Source organism: Dreissena polymorpha, chromosome 5 (assembly GCF_020536995.1).
Source record: "Dreissena polymorpha isolate Duluth1 chromosome 5, UMN_Dpol_1.0, whole genome shotgun sequence".
NCBI classification, from domain to species: domain Eukaryota; kingdom Metazoa; phylum Mollusca; class Bivalvia; order Myida; family Dreissenidae; genus Dreissena; species Dreissena polymorpha.
The window spans coordinates 57009770-57031003 of NC_068359.1; the positions used below are offsets into that span (position 1 = coordinate 57009770).

Below are 21234 nucleotides of genomic sequence, written 5' to 3' on the forward strand. Positions count from 1 at the left end.
TTTATAGTTATAATCAACCAGAACCTTTTTAACCTACGTAACATAGTGACACTGAATTGCAAACAAATTATACATTATCTGATGGATTTTATTTGCTTTCCTTACGCTTTCTGCACCTGTTTCCTTTTCTCAATACTTTCCGCTTCTCGTTTTGATGATCATTTTTTCTGTTCCCTGTCTCCACCACCTTGCAGATATTTTAAAATAGACCCCTTTCCCATGCTGAGTTTTAATATTTCAGACAAACTTTTACTGAAAAACACGCTTGATTGACAAATGGTTACAATATGGTAAATTTTGGCTAAGGCTTCTGATCATAAATTATTCTGTTTATTAATAATTATGCCCCCCCTACAAGAAGAGGGGGTATATTGCTTTGCTCATGTCGGTCTGTCGGTCGGTCTGTCGGTCGGTCCGTCCACCAGGTGGTTGTCAGACGATAACTCAAGAACGCTTGGGCCTAGGATCATGAAACTTCATAGGTACATTGATCATGTTTTGCAGATGACCCCTATTGATTTTCAGGTCACTAGGTCAAAGGTCAAGGTCACGGTGACCTGAAATAGTAAAATGGTTTCCGGATGATTACTCAAGAACGCTTATGCCTAGGATCATGAAACTTGATAGGTACATTGATCATGACTGGCAGATGACCCCTATTTCAGGTCACTAGGTCAAAGGTCAAGGTCACAGTGACAAAAAACTTATTTACAAAATGGCTGTCACTACAACTGAGGGCCCATATGGGGGGCATGCATGTTTTACAAACAGCCCTTGTTTTTTTATTGATATTTACATTAAAATAAAATTTTATTCTTCACGGAATGACCAATATATTTAACTGTTTTTTGTCACTTTTAAATCGATTAGCTAAGAGCACTGACACCTACGAAAAGAGCGCAGCTGATTTCAAGAATTATTTTTACTGTGTCCGTGACGTCATTTTCCATTGTCAAAACGAAAGTGCAGTTTCTTTGTGTACTAAACCTATTTTTTTTTTCGTACGAAAAATTGTTCGCAATTTGTATCGATGTGGCAGCAGTTCTGGAACTGAATTTATATTTCTCAACTTGAACAACATCATTCCCCCGGTTGGTTCGAGTATTTAACAAACTTTACTCGCCCGACCGTCAACTTCACTCGCATATGCGAGCGGTCGAGTGGATTCTTCAAGGCCTGATATGTATTAGTAGATCTACATGTTATGTGTTATTGTATGTTTTAATTACTAACTAAAGAATACAGTCAATCTTGTATTAAGAGACCACTCAAGGGAGTAATCAAAAGTGGTCTCTTAATAAAATGGTCTTTAAATAAAAAAGGCCATTCTGGAAGAATGCTTACCCTCAATTTTAATCTATATGAAGGATAATCTCTTTTTTCAACAATGATTTTAACTTTTATAATAAAATGAATATAAACACAATACATAAACAATATTTTAATTATAATGTGTTTTATTTTTTCACTTATTATAAATTATCATATATTATAAATGAATTGTGTGTACATATTTATCTGCAAAAACAACATAGACAAGGAAATATTTTTCGCGATTTTTTTTTACCTGACACATAATTTTCCACGTCTTCAAGCAGCTCGGCTTTAGGCTTAAAGATGTTCTGAATTTGAGTTTTACCGACTCCAAACTCATCTGCAATTTACGTGCACTTTTACTCTTTGACAATTCCAAAACCTGAATTTTCTCGTTCAACGCACAGGTGAAGGGCGCGTGGCCAAGTCACTTTAACACTATCAATTTGTCATAAAACAACATTTTTTTATCATATTGACCAAAAAAAAAAAAAAAATTCTGATATGTTATATATATCAGATTTTTTTTTTTGGTCAATATGATAAAAAATGTTGTTTTATGACAAATTGATAGTGTTAAAGTGACTTGGCCACTCGCCCTTCACCTGTGGTTCAACGTTAACACTTTTCGTTTTGACATTTTAATTTCTGCATGTACGCTTAAGGAAATCTGACTCGATTATGATTCATAATGAGCTGAAAAAATTAAAACACGTCAATTGAAAACAAACAAACAGACCTGATTGGAAAATTTATTAAGTAAATAACAATGTGATTGGCTAACAAATATCTACTAATTAGCATAATTACAAATTGGTAATGTACGGATTTCGACAGATGTTGCCGATTAATAGTTTATTTTCCGCACTTCTCAGGAAATGTTTGTCGCGTACAGTGCATTGTTTCTGCACCTGTTATCTATACTCGAGAAAAATCGGCGTTAACTTTTAACGTTCCACATAGTAAATTTTTTAAGCTGTAAACTGTGCGTAAAACGTTCCTTTATTATTGAACTCAATAAATTGATATGCAGTCTACAACAATACCGGTCAGAACCGGTCAACGAGACAAAGCATAATCATAATGGTTGGTGTGAAAACAAAGCAGCGGTGTAACAGTACATCTTATCGGCTTAGATAAACAATTAACAAGGATTTGTCCCTGAAAGATCAATACATTTACCACTTTTACCTCCTAGTGGTCGCTTAATTCAAGATTTGGACATCAAAATACATAGAAATCAGCGGTCACTGGTCGCGTAAGACAAAAGTCGCTGAATGCAATGTCATTATATAGCGAAAAAGCTCCGTGGGATTTCAAAATGGTCGCATAAGACAAAGGTCGCTTAATACAAGTGGTCGCATCCACAAGATTGACTGTACATATAAAGCCCTCTATCTTTTAAACTTATTTTATCCTTTGAAATACTGTGTTAAAATAAATTTTAAAAAGATAGAAAAATGTTTCTACATATTTTTTTCTAAGTTATAAATCTACATGCTCTAGTTCATGCCAAACATTTTTCTTAAAATATGGATAGGTTTATTTGTTTTTAGTATTTTTTTTAAAATTTATTATGCCATCGATCTTCTTGCTTTCTTTTCTGTTGTGTTGTAAAGTCACAATTACCCCAAAATAAAACTGCAACAATCATTAATAACAAATATTATACAAGGCCCCTCCCCCTCCAAAAAAATATAAAATAATAAAATAAATGCACTGAATGAGTAAAAAAAACAACAAAGATTTGGTATCTTTGTATCAGATAGTTTCAGTTCATTATATACTAGGGATGGCAACGAATACCGATTTTGGTATTCGAATATTCGGTCATCCTTCCGAACGAATATTCGGATATTCGGTCAACATCTGTTGGAAAAAAGTCAACTTTGTTTACCGTACCATTACTCCAAGAATTCTACTTTCGTTTTTACCGGAAGTGACTAAATATTGATACAGCATTGCCGTCGATAATTCGAAGCTGATTTTGTTGATTACTTTTTATTGTTAAAATTAAATGACAAAAACTGTTTTTAAACTATTAATATTGTACATCTACAATAGAACGAGAAACATAATACTACATGACGACAAAATAATAACATGACAAAACAGAACTTAAACGAATTATGTACATAGCCACAACACACTTTAAGTCACTTGGATCGGCGACTTCTTATCGGATGATGTCGTGAAATACTTCCAAGCAGCGGAAGGCGTAGGTGGCATTTTGCTTGGACAGAGATTTACTTTATGCGTGTAGCAATTATAATATTTTCAATTAAATGAGGGCGAACTACCAAAAACATTTCTTTAAGTATAATACCTGATTGAATATTGAGTAATTAATTAAAGTTTGGACCATACGATACGCAAATACTCGTTAGAGGTTGATTAAATTATTTTCTAAAAGCTTTTTTGATTGGACAACGTGATTATAACCATACGATCTCTTTGTTTTTCACACCAAGTCGGCACTTCCTTCACTCATTTAATCTTGGATCATTTTAAATGTAATTCGAGTTATAAGATCAAGACGGGTCGGTGGTTTAATTGCCATACGGTCTTATTCGTTTTTTACACCAAGTTGGCTTTTCCTTTACTCATTTAATCTTTGATAATTTTAAATGTATTTCGAGTCATTGGATCAAGTGCAGGTCGGTGTTTTGATTGCCGACGCGATTTGCACCTATCATAATTTTGACACAAAGTGTCTGTGTTTGTTAGGCAATTAGCGGAATTTATGACCGGCATACTGTCATCACCATAGCGACGCATTATCGCGCGTAGCAGGAATAAACATTATGACACGAGGAACAACTTTTTTTTAACAATGTTTGCAGCAAATTTTACGAATACAAAGTCTTTGAAATTACTCGATTTTTTTTATTTTTTCTTCCGAATATTCGATTCGGAAAACTGTATCCGAATATTCGGTCCGGGACCGAATATTCGGATATTCGGATATTCGTTGACATCCCTATTATATACAGACAGCTTGTGAGGCCTTTGTAGTAAAACCAGCTTAAATATCATGTTAAAACTGTACTCATTATTCATTACTCATTATTTATTTTAACCCTTTCCCACTCGGAAGCAAAGTGAAAATGGCTATGTACAAATAGCATAAAACCAGAACAACCTGCGAGTAACTCGTAATCTCTTCAGGTTTTATGCTGTTTGCTGCCCACCAGTAAAAGGGTTGGAAATGAAGCCTTTAAACTTGAATTTAGTATCTTGAATCCTGACTTTTATTTGGGATGGGCATAGTAAAATAAAGTTTACAATTATAGTTAAAGAATATAGTGAAGGAGGTTTAAAATGATAAATTTTGATGCATTTATTCCAGCACTGAAACTTACCTGGTTACAAAAAATTCAATCCTATAGAGGAAATTGGATATATATCACAAAACTGTATTTTGATACTCACAAACTTTTTAATTGCAGTTATCATTATGCTTTAAATATGTCTAACAGAATGTCAAACCCTTTTTGGGTGGATGTTTTAAAAAGCTTTTCACTTTATTGTAGTAAACTAGAAGTAAAAGCAGAAGAATTGTTGTATTATCCAATATTTTATATTCCAAATATATTGATAGGTAATATTTTTTAACCAGGTTTTCCGAAGGAAAAAACTGGTTATTAGATTGGCGAATGCGGGCGGGCTGGCTGGCTGGCTGGCGGGCTGGCTGGCGGGCGGGCGGAACAAGCTTGTCTGGGCCATAACTATGTCGTTCATTGTCAGATTTTAAAATCATTTGGCACATTTGTTCACCATCATTGGACGGTGTGTCCCGCGAAATAATTACGTCGATATCTCCAAGGTCAAGGTCACACTTTGAGTTCAAAGGTCAAAAATGGCCATAAATGAGCTTGTCCTGGCCATAACTATGTCATTCATTGTGAGATTTAAAAATCATTTGGCACATTTGTTCACCATCATGGGACGGTGTGTCGCACGAAAGAATCACGTCAATATCTCCAATGTCAAGGTCGCCACGACTAAAAATAGATTTAAAAAAAATAAAAAAAATAACAAAGGGGGTTAATTTTGTTTGTTCATTTCAAAAGTTCAGTTTGAGTTTTCTCCCTTTATCAGATTTTTTTTTCACAATGAAAACCTGATTTTGTGACAATTTTGTCCCTTGTTTTCTTTAAATCATGGTTTGATGCTGGAATTCACTGTATATATACAAAAATGGAAGCTTTATTTCTGTTGATAATTTAAATAAAATGTACAATTTGAAAATAAATTTCATTAATTATATAGGGGTGACAAGAGCAATAGATACATTTTTGAAAAAATATTGTATACCCTGTCCTACCCACCATATTATCAAACCCTTTTTGCCCCCATTATTACAACTTATATTAAAAAATGAATCGGGAGCAAAAAGACTGTACACAATTCTAAATAAAAACAATGAACAACCTTCAGTTAAAGCAAAACGGGGTATAAACTCAATACAACAATTAATGAAAATGAATGGAACTGCATTTTTTAACTACCCTTTTTAATAACAAATGATGTAAAGGTACAGTGGTTCCAATACAGAATAATTCATAGGATACTTGGAACAAATAGTCTTTTGAACAAAATGAAAATAATTGATGATCCATTATGTACTTTTTGCAAACAAAGTGAAGAAAATTTAGAGCATTTATTCTGGGAATGTCAGATATCTAAAGCAATAATTGATGAAATGCTACCAGGTCAATCTTTTTCTTTCATTAATATGCCAGTATTTCTACTTGGATATTTGACAAAGTCTGATAGTGCAATAAATAATGTTATTTTGTTTATAAAGCTATACTTATAAAAATGTAGGATAAATAAATGCATTCCAAGCAAAGCTGGAGCCAAGAAATACATTAAGTACGAACATGATAGCTTGAAAAAATATCAATTTCAAAAAATAATTTAGAATCGTTTGACATTGAATGGGAACAATTTTATGCCATTGTTGCATAAACTTAATTATACAATTATAAACACCTATTATTGTTTTTCTCTATGCCTTATTATTTGTTATAACAACTTATTCCTCATTGTTTGTCTTCACTCAATGAAAAATGTTTTTATTATTATATGCACCTATTATTGTTTGTATCTATGCCTTTTTTCATCTGATAAAACATCCATGTTGATCTATACACACTGGAATTTGCCTGTTTATGCCCCCTTTAAAAAAAGGGGGTATATTGTTTTTGGCTTGTCTGTCTGTCATTCTGTCTTTCCAAAACTTTAACCAATATTAAAGTTTTGTCATAACTTTTGACATACATGTATTAAAGATAGCAACTTCATATTTGGCATGCATGTGTATCTCATGGAGCTGCACATTTTGAGTGGTGAAAGGTCAAGGTCATCCTTCAAGGTAAAAGGTCAGCAACAACAAAATCAAAGCGGCACAATAGGGGCCATTGTGTTTCTGACAAACACATCTCTTGTTTTTAGCTCCACTGGCCAAAGGCCAGCGGGGCTTATGTCATGGTCCTGTGTCCGTCGTGTGTGCAACCGTGCGTGCGTTCGTTAACTTTTTCTTTAAACATCTTCTTCTCCTAAACTACTGGTCCAATTCTGATGAAATTTCTCAGGAATGTTCATGTGGTGAACCTCTTTCAAATTTGTTCAAATTATGCCCCTGGGGTTAAATTTGATCCTGCCCCAGGGGGTCAAAAAATTGAAAATTTGCTTATATAAGGCCTATTTTGTGCAAACTTTAAAAATCTTCTTGTCCATAACCATTGGGCGTAGGGCTACCAAATTTAGTATGTAGTGACATCTTATAGTCCTCTACCAAGTTTGTTCAAATTATGCCCCTGGGGTCAAATTTGACCCTGCCCCGGGGGGTCAAAAAATTGAAAATTTGCTTATATAAGGCCTATTTTGTGCAAACTTTAAAAATCTTCTTTTCCATAACCATTGGGCCTAGGGCTACCAAATTTGCTATGTAGTAACATCTTATAGTCCTCTACCAAGTTTGTTCAAATTATGCCCCTGGGGTTAAATTTGACCCTGCCCGGGGGGGTCAAAAAATTGAAAATTTGCTTATATAAGGCCTATTTTGTGCAAACTTTAAAAATCTTCTTGTCCATAACCATTGGGCGTAGGGCTACCAAATTTAGTATGTAGTGACATCGTATAGTCCTCTACCAAGTTTGTTAAAATTATGCCCCTGGGGTCAAATTTGACCCTGCCCCGGGGGGTCAAAAAATTGAAAATTTGCTTATATAAGGCCTATTTTGTGCAAACTTTAAAAATCTTCTTGTCCATAACCATTGGGCCTAGGGCTACCAAATTTGCTATGTAGTGACATCTTATAGTCCTCTACCAAGTTTGTTCAAATTATGCCCCTGGGGTCAATTTTGACCCTGCCCCGGGGGGTCATAAAATTGAAAATTTGCGTATATAAGGCCTATTTTGTGCAAACTTTAAAAATCTTCTTGTCCATAACCATTGGGCCTAGGGCTACCAACTTTGCTATGTAGTGACATCTTATAGTCCTCTACCAAGTTTGTTCAAATTATGCCCCTGGGGTCAAATTTGACCCTGCCCCGGGGGGTTAAAAAATTGAAAATTTGCTTATATAAGGCCTATTTTGTGCAAACTTTTAAAATCTTCTTGTCCATACCCATTGGGCCTAGGGCTACCAAATTTGCTATGTAGTGACATCTTATAGTCCTCTACCAAGTTTGTTCAAATAATGCCCCTGGGGTCAAATTTGACCCTGCCCCAGGGGGTTAAAAAATTGAAAATTTGCTTATATAAGGCCTATTTTGTGCAAACTTTAAAAATCTTCTTGTCCATTACCATTGGTCCTAGGGCTACCAAATTTGCTATGTAGTGACTTCTTATAGTCCTCTACCAAGTTTGTTCAAATTATGCCCCTGGGGTCAATTTTGACCCTGCCCTGGGGGTCAAAAAATTGAACATTTGCTTATATAAGGCCTATTTTGTGAAAACTTAAAAAATCTAACTGTCCATAACCATTGGGCAAAGGGCTACCAAATTTGGTATGTAGTGACATCTTATGGTCCTTTACCAAGTTTGTTCAAATTATGCCCCTGGGGTCAAATTTGACCCTGCCTTGGGGGGTAAAAAAATTGCAAATTTGCTTATATAAGGCCTATTTTGTGAAAACTTTAAAAAATCTTTACGTCCATAACCATTGGGCCTAGGGCTACCAAATTTGGTATGTAGTGACATCTAATAGTCCTCTACAAAGTTTGTTCAAATTATGCCCCTGGGGTCAAATTTGACCCTGCCATGGGGGTCAAAAAATCGAAAATTTGCTTATATAAGGCCTATTTTGTGCAAACTTTAAAAATCTTCTTGTCCATAACCGTATGGCATAGGGCTACCAAATTTGGTATGTAATGACATCTTATAGTCCTCTACCAAGTTTGTTCAAATTAAGCCCCTGGGATCAAATTTGACCGTTCCCCAGGGGTCACAAAATTGAACATATGCTTATATTGGGCCCATTTTGTGCAAACTATAAAAATCTTCTTGTCCATAACCATTGGGCCTATTTCTACCAAATTCGGTAGGTAGTGACATATAATAGTTCTCTACTTAGTTTGTTCAAATTATGCCCCTGGGAACAAATTTGACCTTGCCCCAGGGGTCACAAAAATGAACATATGCTTAAATAAGGCTTATTGCGTGCAAACTTTAAAAATCTTCTTGTTCATAATTATAGAGCCTTAGGGCTACTAAATTTGGTATGTAGTGATGTCTAATAGTCCTCTACCAAATTTGTTCAAATTATTCCCCTGGGCTCAAATTTGACCCTGCCCCGGGGCTCACAAAACTGAACATGTGATGTTTACCAGTGGAGATTACTGCGGCCGTTTGGCTGTGACCAACAACAACATCAACATCTTGAAAACATGAGATAAAACCCTGTCATTTAGTGCCATTTTAGGTCAGATGGTGACTGCTTACAAAGGCGTTGAAGTAAGAACATGTGTTATGAATGTTTTTCTTACACATTGAAAAAAGTCGGGTTTTATTTAAATATGTCGAAAGTGACCATATATCCGGATGAAAATATTTTGTATGACATGTTAATTTCATGTCTTTTTTGTAGTGTTTAAACCAGTTTAATAATATATTATTGATTTTAAAAACACAACTTCCATGAACATAATTATTTCAAGAAAAGTCAATATATGATACTGCACGGTAAGCTCAAACTTTGTATCCAAGAGAAGGTTTTGAAATTAATGAAGTGCAATGTTCTTAACTATCGTATATGCTGCTTTTTAATAACTAATGATTCATTGTTCCATTTGTGAATTGTGACTCATGAATTGTGGATATGATTGTAAATTGCTCAACAATCCATATATATTTCTGACCATTTTATAATTTTCTTAATATAAGTTATGAATTGATCTTAGAAGTCAAATGTATTACTTAATTAAATACATTTATAAATATAAAGAAATAATCTTTAGATTATCATAATATTCTCAGGCCTGTTGGTCTTAGGTATGTGTGGGTTGATGAGTAATTTCTCCTTTTATCACAATGATTTCTACCCTACCTGATCATTTCCTTCATATTCCATTTTAATTTAATTGACGTCTGCAACCTCTTTCAAATTGGGAAAGCCCAAAATGTGTCGTTAGGTAAAGGGTTAAGGCATTTTGATTCCTATGGGTCTTGTGAATCTGTTTCAAATCAAATGTGTAGATTTGATCTTCAGCATCTAAAAATATGTGACATAGAAAGAACGCCAATATCTTTTGGAGAGATAAATGTACCTACGTTATAAGCAAAGGACCTGTGCAACAATTCCCGGGCTTTTAAGTCTGTTTAGTTAACATGGTAGTAACTTTTTCCATATATAAAAATGCTCACCCTTCCAACTTTAAACCCCCAGTGGGACGAGGGATAGAAAGAGAAAGTCACATGCTTGAGTACATTTCAACCCATGCGCATTGCACGTTTTTTTGCAAAGAAAAAACAGTGGAGCGATACAGGGCCATCATGGCCCTCTTGTTTCATCTATACACCATAAATGTTTTTTTCAACACAAAATTACATGCATTAGATAACTAACCTTATATGTATTGCATATGTTGTTTTGTTCATTTCTGATTGTATTACATGCTTGTTTTATTGTTCATAATTGTATATGCAATTTCGAAATAAAATGTGTTGCAAAAAAAATAAAAAATTAATTGAATTTAGTAAGAAAGGTCTTTAATTTAATTTAACTTTCTAAGGGAAAAAGACGTATCTATGTGGTAAAGGGTTAAAACATAAACATTATATTTCCTACAAACAGTTTCCTGCACATATCATTAATGCTTCATAGAACTTAATCCCTTTTAAAATTTATTTTATTACTTTTCTCTTGACTGGGTCATAAAGGTCTTTTTTTTAAAGGGAAGATATCATATTTTGTATGTCATATAACCTTCTTTCATTAATTGCTTCCGAAAGCTTATTATTATTTTCTGCACTCTGTAAAGTTAAAGGGATACACTCATGTTTTGATGAAACTGTCTTAAAATAATAATCTGAATTCATATGGGCTTTGCTCTCTGAAAAGGGAGTTTCATGAATGTGGGTCATGTGTCGTCCCAGATTAGCCTGTGCAGTCTGCACAGGCTAATCAGGGACAACATTTTCCGCCTAAACTTGATTTTTGCTAAGAAAAGACTTTCTTGAAACAGAAAAATATCATAAAAGTGGAGAGTGTAGTCTGTGATAAGCCTGTGCAGACTGCACAGGCTGATAAGCCTGTGCAGACTGCACAGGCTAATCTTGGACATCATTTACCCACATGCATTTTACCCCTTTTCACAGAGCACAGCTCATATATACTTAATTTTGCACCATCAACACGGTGTTTCCTATTTCTGTATCATATTCGTGGATGAGCTACTTTTTAAGCCAATACAAACACTGGGCTGACTTGAGCACTTGTTGTCGTTCTTCAAAATGCAATGTTTACTTGACATTAAATATGATTTTTGTTTGTTTGTATTAATATGGCTAAATAGGTACATAATAAATTGGATCTTAAGTATGATGTTATGAGACCATGTGTTTGTTTCTTCAGTTGGGTAAAGCATCTGATATAACTTTACGATAAATTGGTAAAAAAAAAGTACTTAAAGACTTTGAGACAATACTATCACAAACTGAGTAAGTCTTGAAAATGGATGAAAGACATCCTTCGATTGACAATAAACTGCGCAATATATTTTATATGCAAGTATCAGCTTGCATAGACACGCAATTAATTATTTATTTTTTAACTATCCCAGCACCTGCAGATGTTTTGAGGCATATAGCAGTTAGGTTGTGCATTCATTCTTCCTTCTATTTGAATTTTAACCCAAAATTACACTTTTGGTTTAACGTAGATTAAGCTGCCTACAATGTTTTAATACTTAAAGGGGCCTTTTCACAGATTTTGGCATGTATTGAAGCTTGTCATTAAATGTTTAATATTAATAAATTAAAACATTGGACCTAAACATTTCCAGTGAAAAAACAAGATTACAATCAAAACAAGGAAAAAAAAAACACCCCCAACTGGGCTCGAATCACTGACCCCTGGAGTCCTGGAGTAAAAAGACTCCCGTTTAGACCACTCGACCATCTGTACTCATGATGAGAGATGATGTATTTTGTACTTATATCAGCAATCCTCATAGTTTCCCAAAAAATAACAACAGAACTTTCCGAATTATTCATTGGTTTCGCGCTGCAACGCTTTATAATTTTCAGGTTTTTAAATCATCAAAAGATGCATATAAATGATATTTTAGAGCATGGTAAATGTTCAGTATTACTATTTCATCATAAAAATCATAACTAAAACGAAAAGAAGCGAATCTGAACCAACTTTTTTTTAATTTGTCAATTTACCAAAATGTGAAAAGGCCCCTTTAAGTGATGATGTCTGGTTTTATGCGGGTTGCAAAAGATATTTTCTGGTCGCTTCTTATGGGGGAAAGGGTAAACTTATTCAGAAGGTCTGAATTCTTGGGTATCCCAAAATGACACTCCTTGTCAGACATCAATACCACTTCAGGGCTTGACATTAACTTCTACAGATTGGTGTCCACCGGTAACCCTGCCTATTAAAATTAGAGCAATATCCTGGGGAAAACTGGTGTCCCAAAATATGGGGGTCTCGAGTTCCCGGGACACTGTAAGTGTCCAGGCCTGCACTTGCTGCCAAGCTTGATATTTGCATGGATGTTGTCTATGAACACCTTCAACTCACCAAAAACACCTGACGTCACGTTTCATACTCCCTTCTCTTGAATGAACATCTTATGTTTTATGGGAACACCCTTGGCTGTTGGGCCAAATGTTGAAGCTTTTTGTTCTCCTAGTCTAACTGTCTTCATATAAACTTTATCGGAATCTCTTGACATGATTGTTGACATAAAATAGAGGTTAAGTTTAAAACCAGCCAATTCACTCACAGCATTTCAGAGTTAATATCCTTTATTTAATACAAAATATGTTAAAATTTGGCATTTCTGATCTATAACTCTTAAAAAATTCTAGGAATCTTCAAAGAACTTGACGGTGTTTTATTTCACCATTTTCGGAATGGGGCCAGGTCCCTTTGAATTGGGAAATATTGCGTCCTTTTGACTATTTAAACATTTGGAAATTAATATTGTTGATTTCATGCTAAAAAATTCTTAAAAATTGATAATATAAGTGATTTCAATATTATATTTTCTAAAGTTCAACTTATAGAGATGGATTTGGAGATAAATGACACGTTAAGACTTGTATAAAAAATATTTTTTTTTGTAAACCTTTAATTGGGAAAAATATATACTTTTACCCATTGGAAATGGGCTCCCTTACAGGACTCAAATTTGAACGAAAAAAAACAACACAGCTGCTTTATGAAAATATTGGTTAACATTGGTTGACATATGATTGAAGCTAATTAAGTTTGATTACCAGCCAGCACACCTTGCGCTTCAGAGTTATTTCCTTTCATTTGTTTACAAATGAATTTCCAGAATCGCCTTTTCTGCCGTCTGACTCAAAAGAGTTTTTTTTTATCTCTTTAGGCCATAGAAAATAAATTCCTAGATTCTCATCCCTGCCCATCGAAAATCGTGCTACCCGAACGTTTTTTTTTTTTTTTTATTTTGAAAAAAAAATCCGTAAAAAAATTCGAGCTACTGAGGACTAAACGGCTAAATGAGTACGAAAATAGTGAAGTGTGAATCGACAACTCAATGTCTCTGAGACGCTTATTGATTTTAAACGGCGCACGAGCGTCGTCTGAAATTTAAGTGATCGAGCAAAAACAACAACAAAATGTTTCTTATTTTGAGGTGTAGAAATGGCGTTACAACCGTACAAGATTAGTAGGGGGTGTCAAGATGTGCAGAAACTTTAACTCTTGCAGACCTGTACGATGAGTTCATTTGTGGTTTGTATGATCAAGCCCCATTGTTGAATGTTGACCACCCGAAAAACGTCTGTGCTTTCATCGGCCAAAATATTACAAACTGAACTTGAAATAGTAAATGCTGTCTATTGAATGCATACCATGTTTTAGTCAATAATATCTAGTCATACGGAAAAAATAATGTAATGGGTTCTGTTACAGATTTGTATTTTTTTTAATACTTAAGTCTAGTCATGCAATGTTTTATAGAATGTCAGAATATGTTTAACATGATATTAATAAACAGGTAAAAAAAAACACAATAGTCAAACTTTGATAATATATTTCTTTTATTCTATATAATTATATATACATACATACATATAGGCGTTATGCATATAAACAACAAATTCTTGAACATTTCATTACTTATATATAGGTCGGACACATAAAATAAAAAATAAAACCCACCCACCCACCCCAATTTTCCCAAAATTTGGATGAGAATCTAGTTATTTATTTTCTATTGCCTTATCAAACTTCCATTAAAAGTTTATTAACATAAGACAAATGCAAAGTTTAAAATCCAGCCAAATCACACCTGGCACTTTAGAGTTGTTGCCCTTTGTTTATACAAAAAGTGCAAAATTCTCCATTTCAGCTCCCTTGATATTTTTACTTTTCACCAAATCTTCATCAAAGTTTCTTTTTTTATGTATTATTAGTTACACTGTTAGCAACTGATGGTGTAAGGGATATACACCCTCAGTAATTTTATACCATATGAGAGCGAAGCTTTTCTGTATATTCACCTTAGAACCATGTTGTGTTTATCCACATGCATATAAATGACGGTTCCTGCATACAACTATAATCAAATAATTTTTCTTTACAGGCTACGGACTTGAGGCGTGTTCTGTGAATCATACTGAAGATTTGTGCATTCCTTGTAAAGAGGGCTTTGTACAACGGCTCAATGTGTCTTCATTGAATATGCAGAATACAGCTTGTTTTAAGGAGGTGGAAAGAAATCATAAGAGATGTCCCCTAGGTAGGAGCTCTAGTTTAAACCCATTTATTGCATTTCATTAAACGTTTCATCCGTTGCTATGTCCATCAGTTGGTTTGATGGTCGGTCCACTTTCAAATTCTACTTGAAATCTTGTGAATGCATCACTCACAATATTGGGAATCGTTAGACTGTTTACTTGTCAGAAAAGGAAGATGCCTTTTGATTTTTAGTTCAAGGAGTTTAATGTCATGGTCGCAGGGGCTTGTTAAATAATGTTAAATAGAAACAATAGTCATTTGAAGCACCGCTAATACCCATACAAAATCTGTAAAATACATTTTAAATAATGATAAAAAAACATTTTTAAGGAGTACACTTACTTCCTATATCGTCAAGAAATTCAAATGGAATATACTGTACCACAAAAAAATAAAAAGCAGCATTTTTAGCTCAACTATTATATATGAAATATATTTAGTGGAGCTATCCTACTCACCCCGGCGTCGGCGTTAGCGTTACGCCGTTAGTGTTAGCGTAAGCGTGAGCGTGCAAATGTTAAAAGTTTTTGTACTACCCCAAATATTTCCTATGTCCCTTGACATATTGCTTTAATATTTTGCATACTTTTACCAACATGACCCCAACCTATAAACAAGAGCAGACAACTGTATCAAGCATTTTGTAAGAATTATGACCCTTTTTTCACTAAGAATATGCATATTATTGATAAATCTATGTTAAATTTTACGTACCACCTCAAATATTTTCAATGTCCCTTGACATATTGCTTTCATATTTTGCAAACTTCTTTACCAACATGACCCCAATCTATAAACAAGAGCAGACAACTGTATTAAGCATTTTGTAAGAATTATTGCCCTGTTTCCATTTAGAATATGCATATTATTGATAAATCTATGTTAAAGTTTGTGTACCACCTCGAATATTGTCAATGTCCCTTGACATATTGCTTTCATATTTTGCAAACTTCTTTATCAACATAACCCCAATCTATAAACAAGAGCAGACAACTGTATTAAGCATTTTGTAAGAATTATGGCCCTGTTTCCATTTAGAATATGCATATTATTGATAAATCTATGTTAAAGTTTGCGTACCACCTCGAATATTGTCAATGTCCCTTGACATATTGCTTTCATATTTTGCAAACTTCTTTATCAACATAACCCCAATCTATAAACAAGAGCAGACAACTGTATCAAGCATTTTGTAAGAATTATGGCCCTTTTTTTCCCTTAGTAACTGAATATTTTGTTAACTTTTGTGTTTAGATCCACTTGACTTCTAAAGTATCAAAGCTATTGCTTTCAAACTTCAAATATTTTCTAACTACAGTACACTCCACGCGTTTTCCCCAATTTCCCTCCATACTCCGCGGTGATTAAACTGGAGGGAGATTAAGAAAATCCCGCCTGACGCGGCGTTTGCATGATTTTGGACGCGGCGGTTAACGATCGGCAAAACTGATAAGCCGACGCGGCGGCCCTCGGCGGCGGAAACTCCGCCTTTTACGAGATAACGATCAATTTAATTTTGTTTGACTTCCTGATTTTCACATAAAATTACATTTATTACAAGTACATACATGTACATGTAGTATAATATTTACAATTAAAACAAAAAACAAGATAGATCGATCCCGACGTGGTTGTAGAAGTAGTTGTTGTTGTATAGAAAACTCGTTGATTTACGACAAACAAAACGTCGTCTTTTAACTAATACTTACCAATTAATATAAACACAGTTTGCAACATTTTTTTTATTTTGATAATTTAATCCAAAGTTTTCATGTTGAGCAGGTGATTTTCTATACTGAACATGTAAACAAATGACCAAGGACCCTAAAAATCTCGCAAATCTGTGTGAATTGACAGTTTGACGTAATCAAAGAAAAGCCGCTACCTGTCTAAAGGCATAACTTACTCAAGTAAACATGTTCAACAAATGCATAAGGAATGGTTTGAATTGTCGGAACAAAGTCAATTCTCTGCTCGCTTATGCATTTATTTTCTCTTTGAAGTTAGGTTATTCCATTGAATGCTAAAAGAAGGTGGTAACTATTGAGTTGATAGTTGCATTTAATATTCACAGTTGTATTCTTGTTGCGTCGACATTCAAAACAATGTTTAACAGTAATTATGGACCAAATCGGCAGAGTGACATTCACACATGTTAATCCCTTTTGTCAAAACACCGCAGACAGCAGTCTACACAATAGGTAAGTATACAAGCTTTGCGTGTTTTCATAACGCCAAACACTTAAGATCCAGTTCCGCCCAAATGTCTTCTTTAATCAGTTTACAGTACAATTACTGTTAAAATAATTACTCTACTAAAATACCGTAACGATAAAGATTCGGCGTGTATGATTTGAAATTATTTTGGAGGAAATATCAACTTATTCGCGATATAATTTTGTTAAAAAATACCAAAGAAACTTTTAACCGAAATCAACAAAATTCAATGTTCTCTGCGCTATAAAGTTTGTATCAAAATAATCAATACACGCACGCTTTGCAGGAGTATACCTTGTACATTGCAGCATAATTTTTGCGCGCTTTTGTCGGGAAATATACATGATGACTGTATATTGGAAGCATTTGTAAACGTCGTGTTAACATTAAAACTCGTAGTGTGTTTCGGATTACTAATTACAGTACAGCCAAAGCGGAACAAACGTATTTCGCGATCCGCGGCGGCAAGGCGAAACGAGTCGATGCCGCGTCAGTCGTTGAAGCCGCGTCAGTATGCGGCGGCAAGTCGCATTTCGCCGCGAAACTTCGCATCTGTCCGCCGAGGCATGCCGCGGTCCGCGACATGATGCCGAGTCGATGCGATCATGAAATATATTTTTTTTTTATTATTAGTTTCATGTAGTTAACAAATTTTGAAAGAACAATTATAATAATAATTAAAATCATAATAAATTTATTGTGCGCGGATTGTATTAGCATATACATGTAAGCATAGTTAATGTGTCTGGCCAATTATTAAGTTTGTTTCCCGCGTATGTATTTCACACATAAACAAGGTCACGTAATTATGTTTTCGCACATACAAATGGTCAAGGCTCAAGCATATGGTGGATTTATAAATTAATTGCATGTTGATTCCGCTATTATACCTTAGCTGAGAAAATTAGCAGTTTGAAGCCACATCAATAATCAAGACGGTGACGACGTATTTGTAGTTTTGTTAATTATCAGCTTATTACAACTATTGTTTGAATATGCGTATATAAACACGTTTTATTTTGTTCATATTATACAGTTAATATCGCTACTAATTACCCGAAAATCCCGTATATTCCAGTTTTAAAGCAAATGCTGGTAAATATTTACGATACACAAACATTCTCGATATTTCCTTAAGTATCAAATACATTTGGGCATTTGTTACTATTTATAGAGATGATGAAATAACGTCTAATCGGGGCGTTTTTTTTTCTCCACTGAACACGCGATTTTCGCCTGACGTGATGTTCATGTATTTATACAACACAAAATACACCCAAACTTTCCAAACGACGTTCTACATGTCTGCATAATTTTCGCGCACTTTTTATGAAACAAAGGATATTTTAGCACTGTTTATTTGACGCTAGAATTTGCCAAAGGACGCGTTAGCATTAAAATTCTGAAGTGTGTTTCGGATTACAAATATAATAATGATAATCGAACGAAACATAAACAGTTGCGCGTAATTAATTCTACGCTACACATACATATATGTACATGTTGGTGGATATCTTTTAACTCGATCTGCCGCGTACGTATGCGGCGGATTTACTCCGCGAAAGTACGCGAGGTTAATACAGACTCGGCGTCGTTGCGCGGATCGATGCCGAGTGCCACGGCGATACGCCGCGTAAACACACGATTCGGCCGCCGCGGACTAATAATCTGGCCGTGGCGTAGCCGCGGATTATGTTTGTGCCACTTTGGCTGTACTGTATTATTCTCATTTGGAAATTTTACGGAACATTTATTATTGTCTTATATGTGTTATGATTTAAATATTAATTTGTCAAATGTCTTATATTCATTCATATTGTAGACGTACCTGTGAATTAAAAAACATAATTTTTATACGTATTAATTTTCTATACAATTATCTTTTTTATACATGTACTACAGTATTTAAACAATTTATTATAACAATGTTTTTATTTTTTGGCATGCCCAGTAGCACACTGCTAACGCGGCGTTGCGCGGCGGTCACTGATAAGAACGGAAATTGTCTGCATTTACCGACTAGGCTAAAGTAATACACGCCGCGGGAATTAGCGAACGCAGCGTAACGCCGAGCGTTTTATCGAGTTAACCTCGCTCTCTCAATGTCGCGTGAGCACTCGCTAGCAGAAAAACCCCGCGGATGGAGCGCGTTTTTTGGGGAAAACGCGTGGAGTGTACTGTATCATTAGGGTACTGTACCTGCCAAGTTCAATTTGACCTTGACCTTGGAATGACCTTGACTCTCAAAGTCAAGAGTAAATTTTAGTTAAATTGTCATAACTTCTTTATTTATGATAAGATTTATAATAAGATTTCATTAATACTTTGACAAAACAACACTTACCTGAATACCACAATGGATTCCACCCAAACAATACCCCACGCCCCAACCCAGAATCCCTCCCCCCCCCCCCCCCCAAAAAATAAAAAAATTGTTTTTCCTTTTTTTATTTTTGAAAGATAATCTAATAAATGACCACACCCCACATTATACCCCCTCTCAACCTCCCTACCTTCCCCCTCCCCCCCCCAAAAAAAAAGAATATTTTTTTCCTTTTTTGCTCAGGTGAGCCTTTGTGACTGGTCTTTGTCCGTCATATGTCCGTCCGTTCGTTAACATTTGCTCGTAAACACTCTATAGGCCACATTTCTTGTCCCATCTTCATGAAACTTGGTCAGAAGCTTTGTCCCAATGAAATATCGGCCGAGTTCGAAACTGGGTTGTGCCGGGTCAAAAACTAGGTCATAAGGTCAAAAAAAAGAAAAACCTTGTAAACACTGTAGAAGTCACATTTCATGCCCAATCTTCATGTAACTTTCTCAAAATGTTTGTCTTAATGATATCTTGGTTGAGTTTCAAAAGTGGTTCCGATCCGTTAAAAAACATGGCAGGGCAGTTTTCCTTATTTGGCTATAGAGAAACCTTGTAAACACTCTAAAAGTCACAATTTTTGCCCAATCATCATGAAAGTTGGTCAAAACATTGGTTCAATTGATGTCTCGGACGAGTTCGAAAATGGTCGAGATCGATGAAAAAACATGGCCGCCAGTGGGCGGGGCATTTTTCTCTATATGTATTTAGTGGCAGTTTTCCCTATTTGGCTATAGAGAAACCTTGTAAACACTCTAGAAGTCACAACTTTTGCCCAATCATCATGGAAGTTGGTCAAAACATTGGTTTTATTGATATCTTGGATGAGTGTGAAAATGGTCGGGATAAGTGAAAAACCATGGCCGCCAGTGAGCGGGGCATTTTTCTCTATATGTATATAGTGAAAACATGTGAACACAGAAGGTCACATTTTTGGCCCAATTTTCATGAAATTTGCTCAGAACATTTGTTTCCTTGATACGAGAGTTGAGTTCAAAAATGGTTCCAGTCAGTTGAATAACATGGCTGCTGGGAGGGGGGCAGTTTTCTCATTATGCCCCCACCCCCTTTCGAAGAAGAGGGGGTATATTGTTTATGTCGGTCCGTCCGTCCACCATATGGTTTCCGGATGATAACTCAACAGCGATTATGCAAAGGATCATGAAACTTCCTAGGTACATTGATCATGACTCGCAGATGACCCCTATTGATTTTCAGGTCAATAGGTCAAAGGTCAAGGTCACGATGACCCGAAATAATAAAATGGTTTCCGGATGATAACTCAAGAACGCTTATGCCTAGGATCATGAAACTTCATAGATACATTGATCATGACTCGCAGATAACCCCTATAGATTTTCAGGTCACTAGGTCAAAAGTCAAGGTCATGATGACCCGAAATAGTAAAATGGTTTCCGGATGATAACTCAAGAATGCTTATGCCTAGGATCATGAAACTTCATAGTTACATTGATCATGACTCGCAGATGACCCCTATCGATTTTGTGGTCACTAGGTCAAAGGTCAAGTTCACGGTGACCCGAAATAGTAAAATGGTTTCCGGATGATAACTGAAGAACGCTTATTCCTAGGATCATGAAACTTGATAGGTAGATTGATCATGACTTGCAGTTGACCCCTATTGATTTATAGGTCACTAGGTCAAAGGTCAAGGTCACGGTGACCCGAAATAGTAAAATGTTTTCCGGATGATAACTCAAGAACGCTTATGGCTAGGATCATGAAACTTCATAGGTACATTGATCATGACTGGCAGATGACCCCTATTGATTTTCAGGTCACTAGGTCAAAGGTCAAGGTCACAGTGACAAAAAACATATTCACACAATGGCTGTAAAGGTCACAGTGACTTAACTTAGAA

At 35.2% G+C, this 21234-nt stretch overlaps 1 protein-coding gene across 5 annotated transcripts in view; it reads left to right on the forward strand.

The window, feature by feature from the left end:
* LOC127830974 (uncharacterized) overlaps positions 1–21234 on the forward strand; it is a 357196-nt gene that overhangs the window by 295859 nt on the left and 40103 nt on the right. The window contains exon 4 of one of the 5 annotated variants that reach the window (XM_052355922.1): positions 14610–14765. The exons of the other annotated variants lie outside the window; for them this stretch is intronic. Within the exon in view, the coding sequence (XP_052211882.1) occupies positions 14610–14765 (156 nt within the window). The remainder of the gene's footprint in view (positions 1–14609; positions 14766–21234) is intronic. 5 annotated transcript variants of the gene reach the window in all.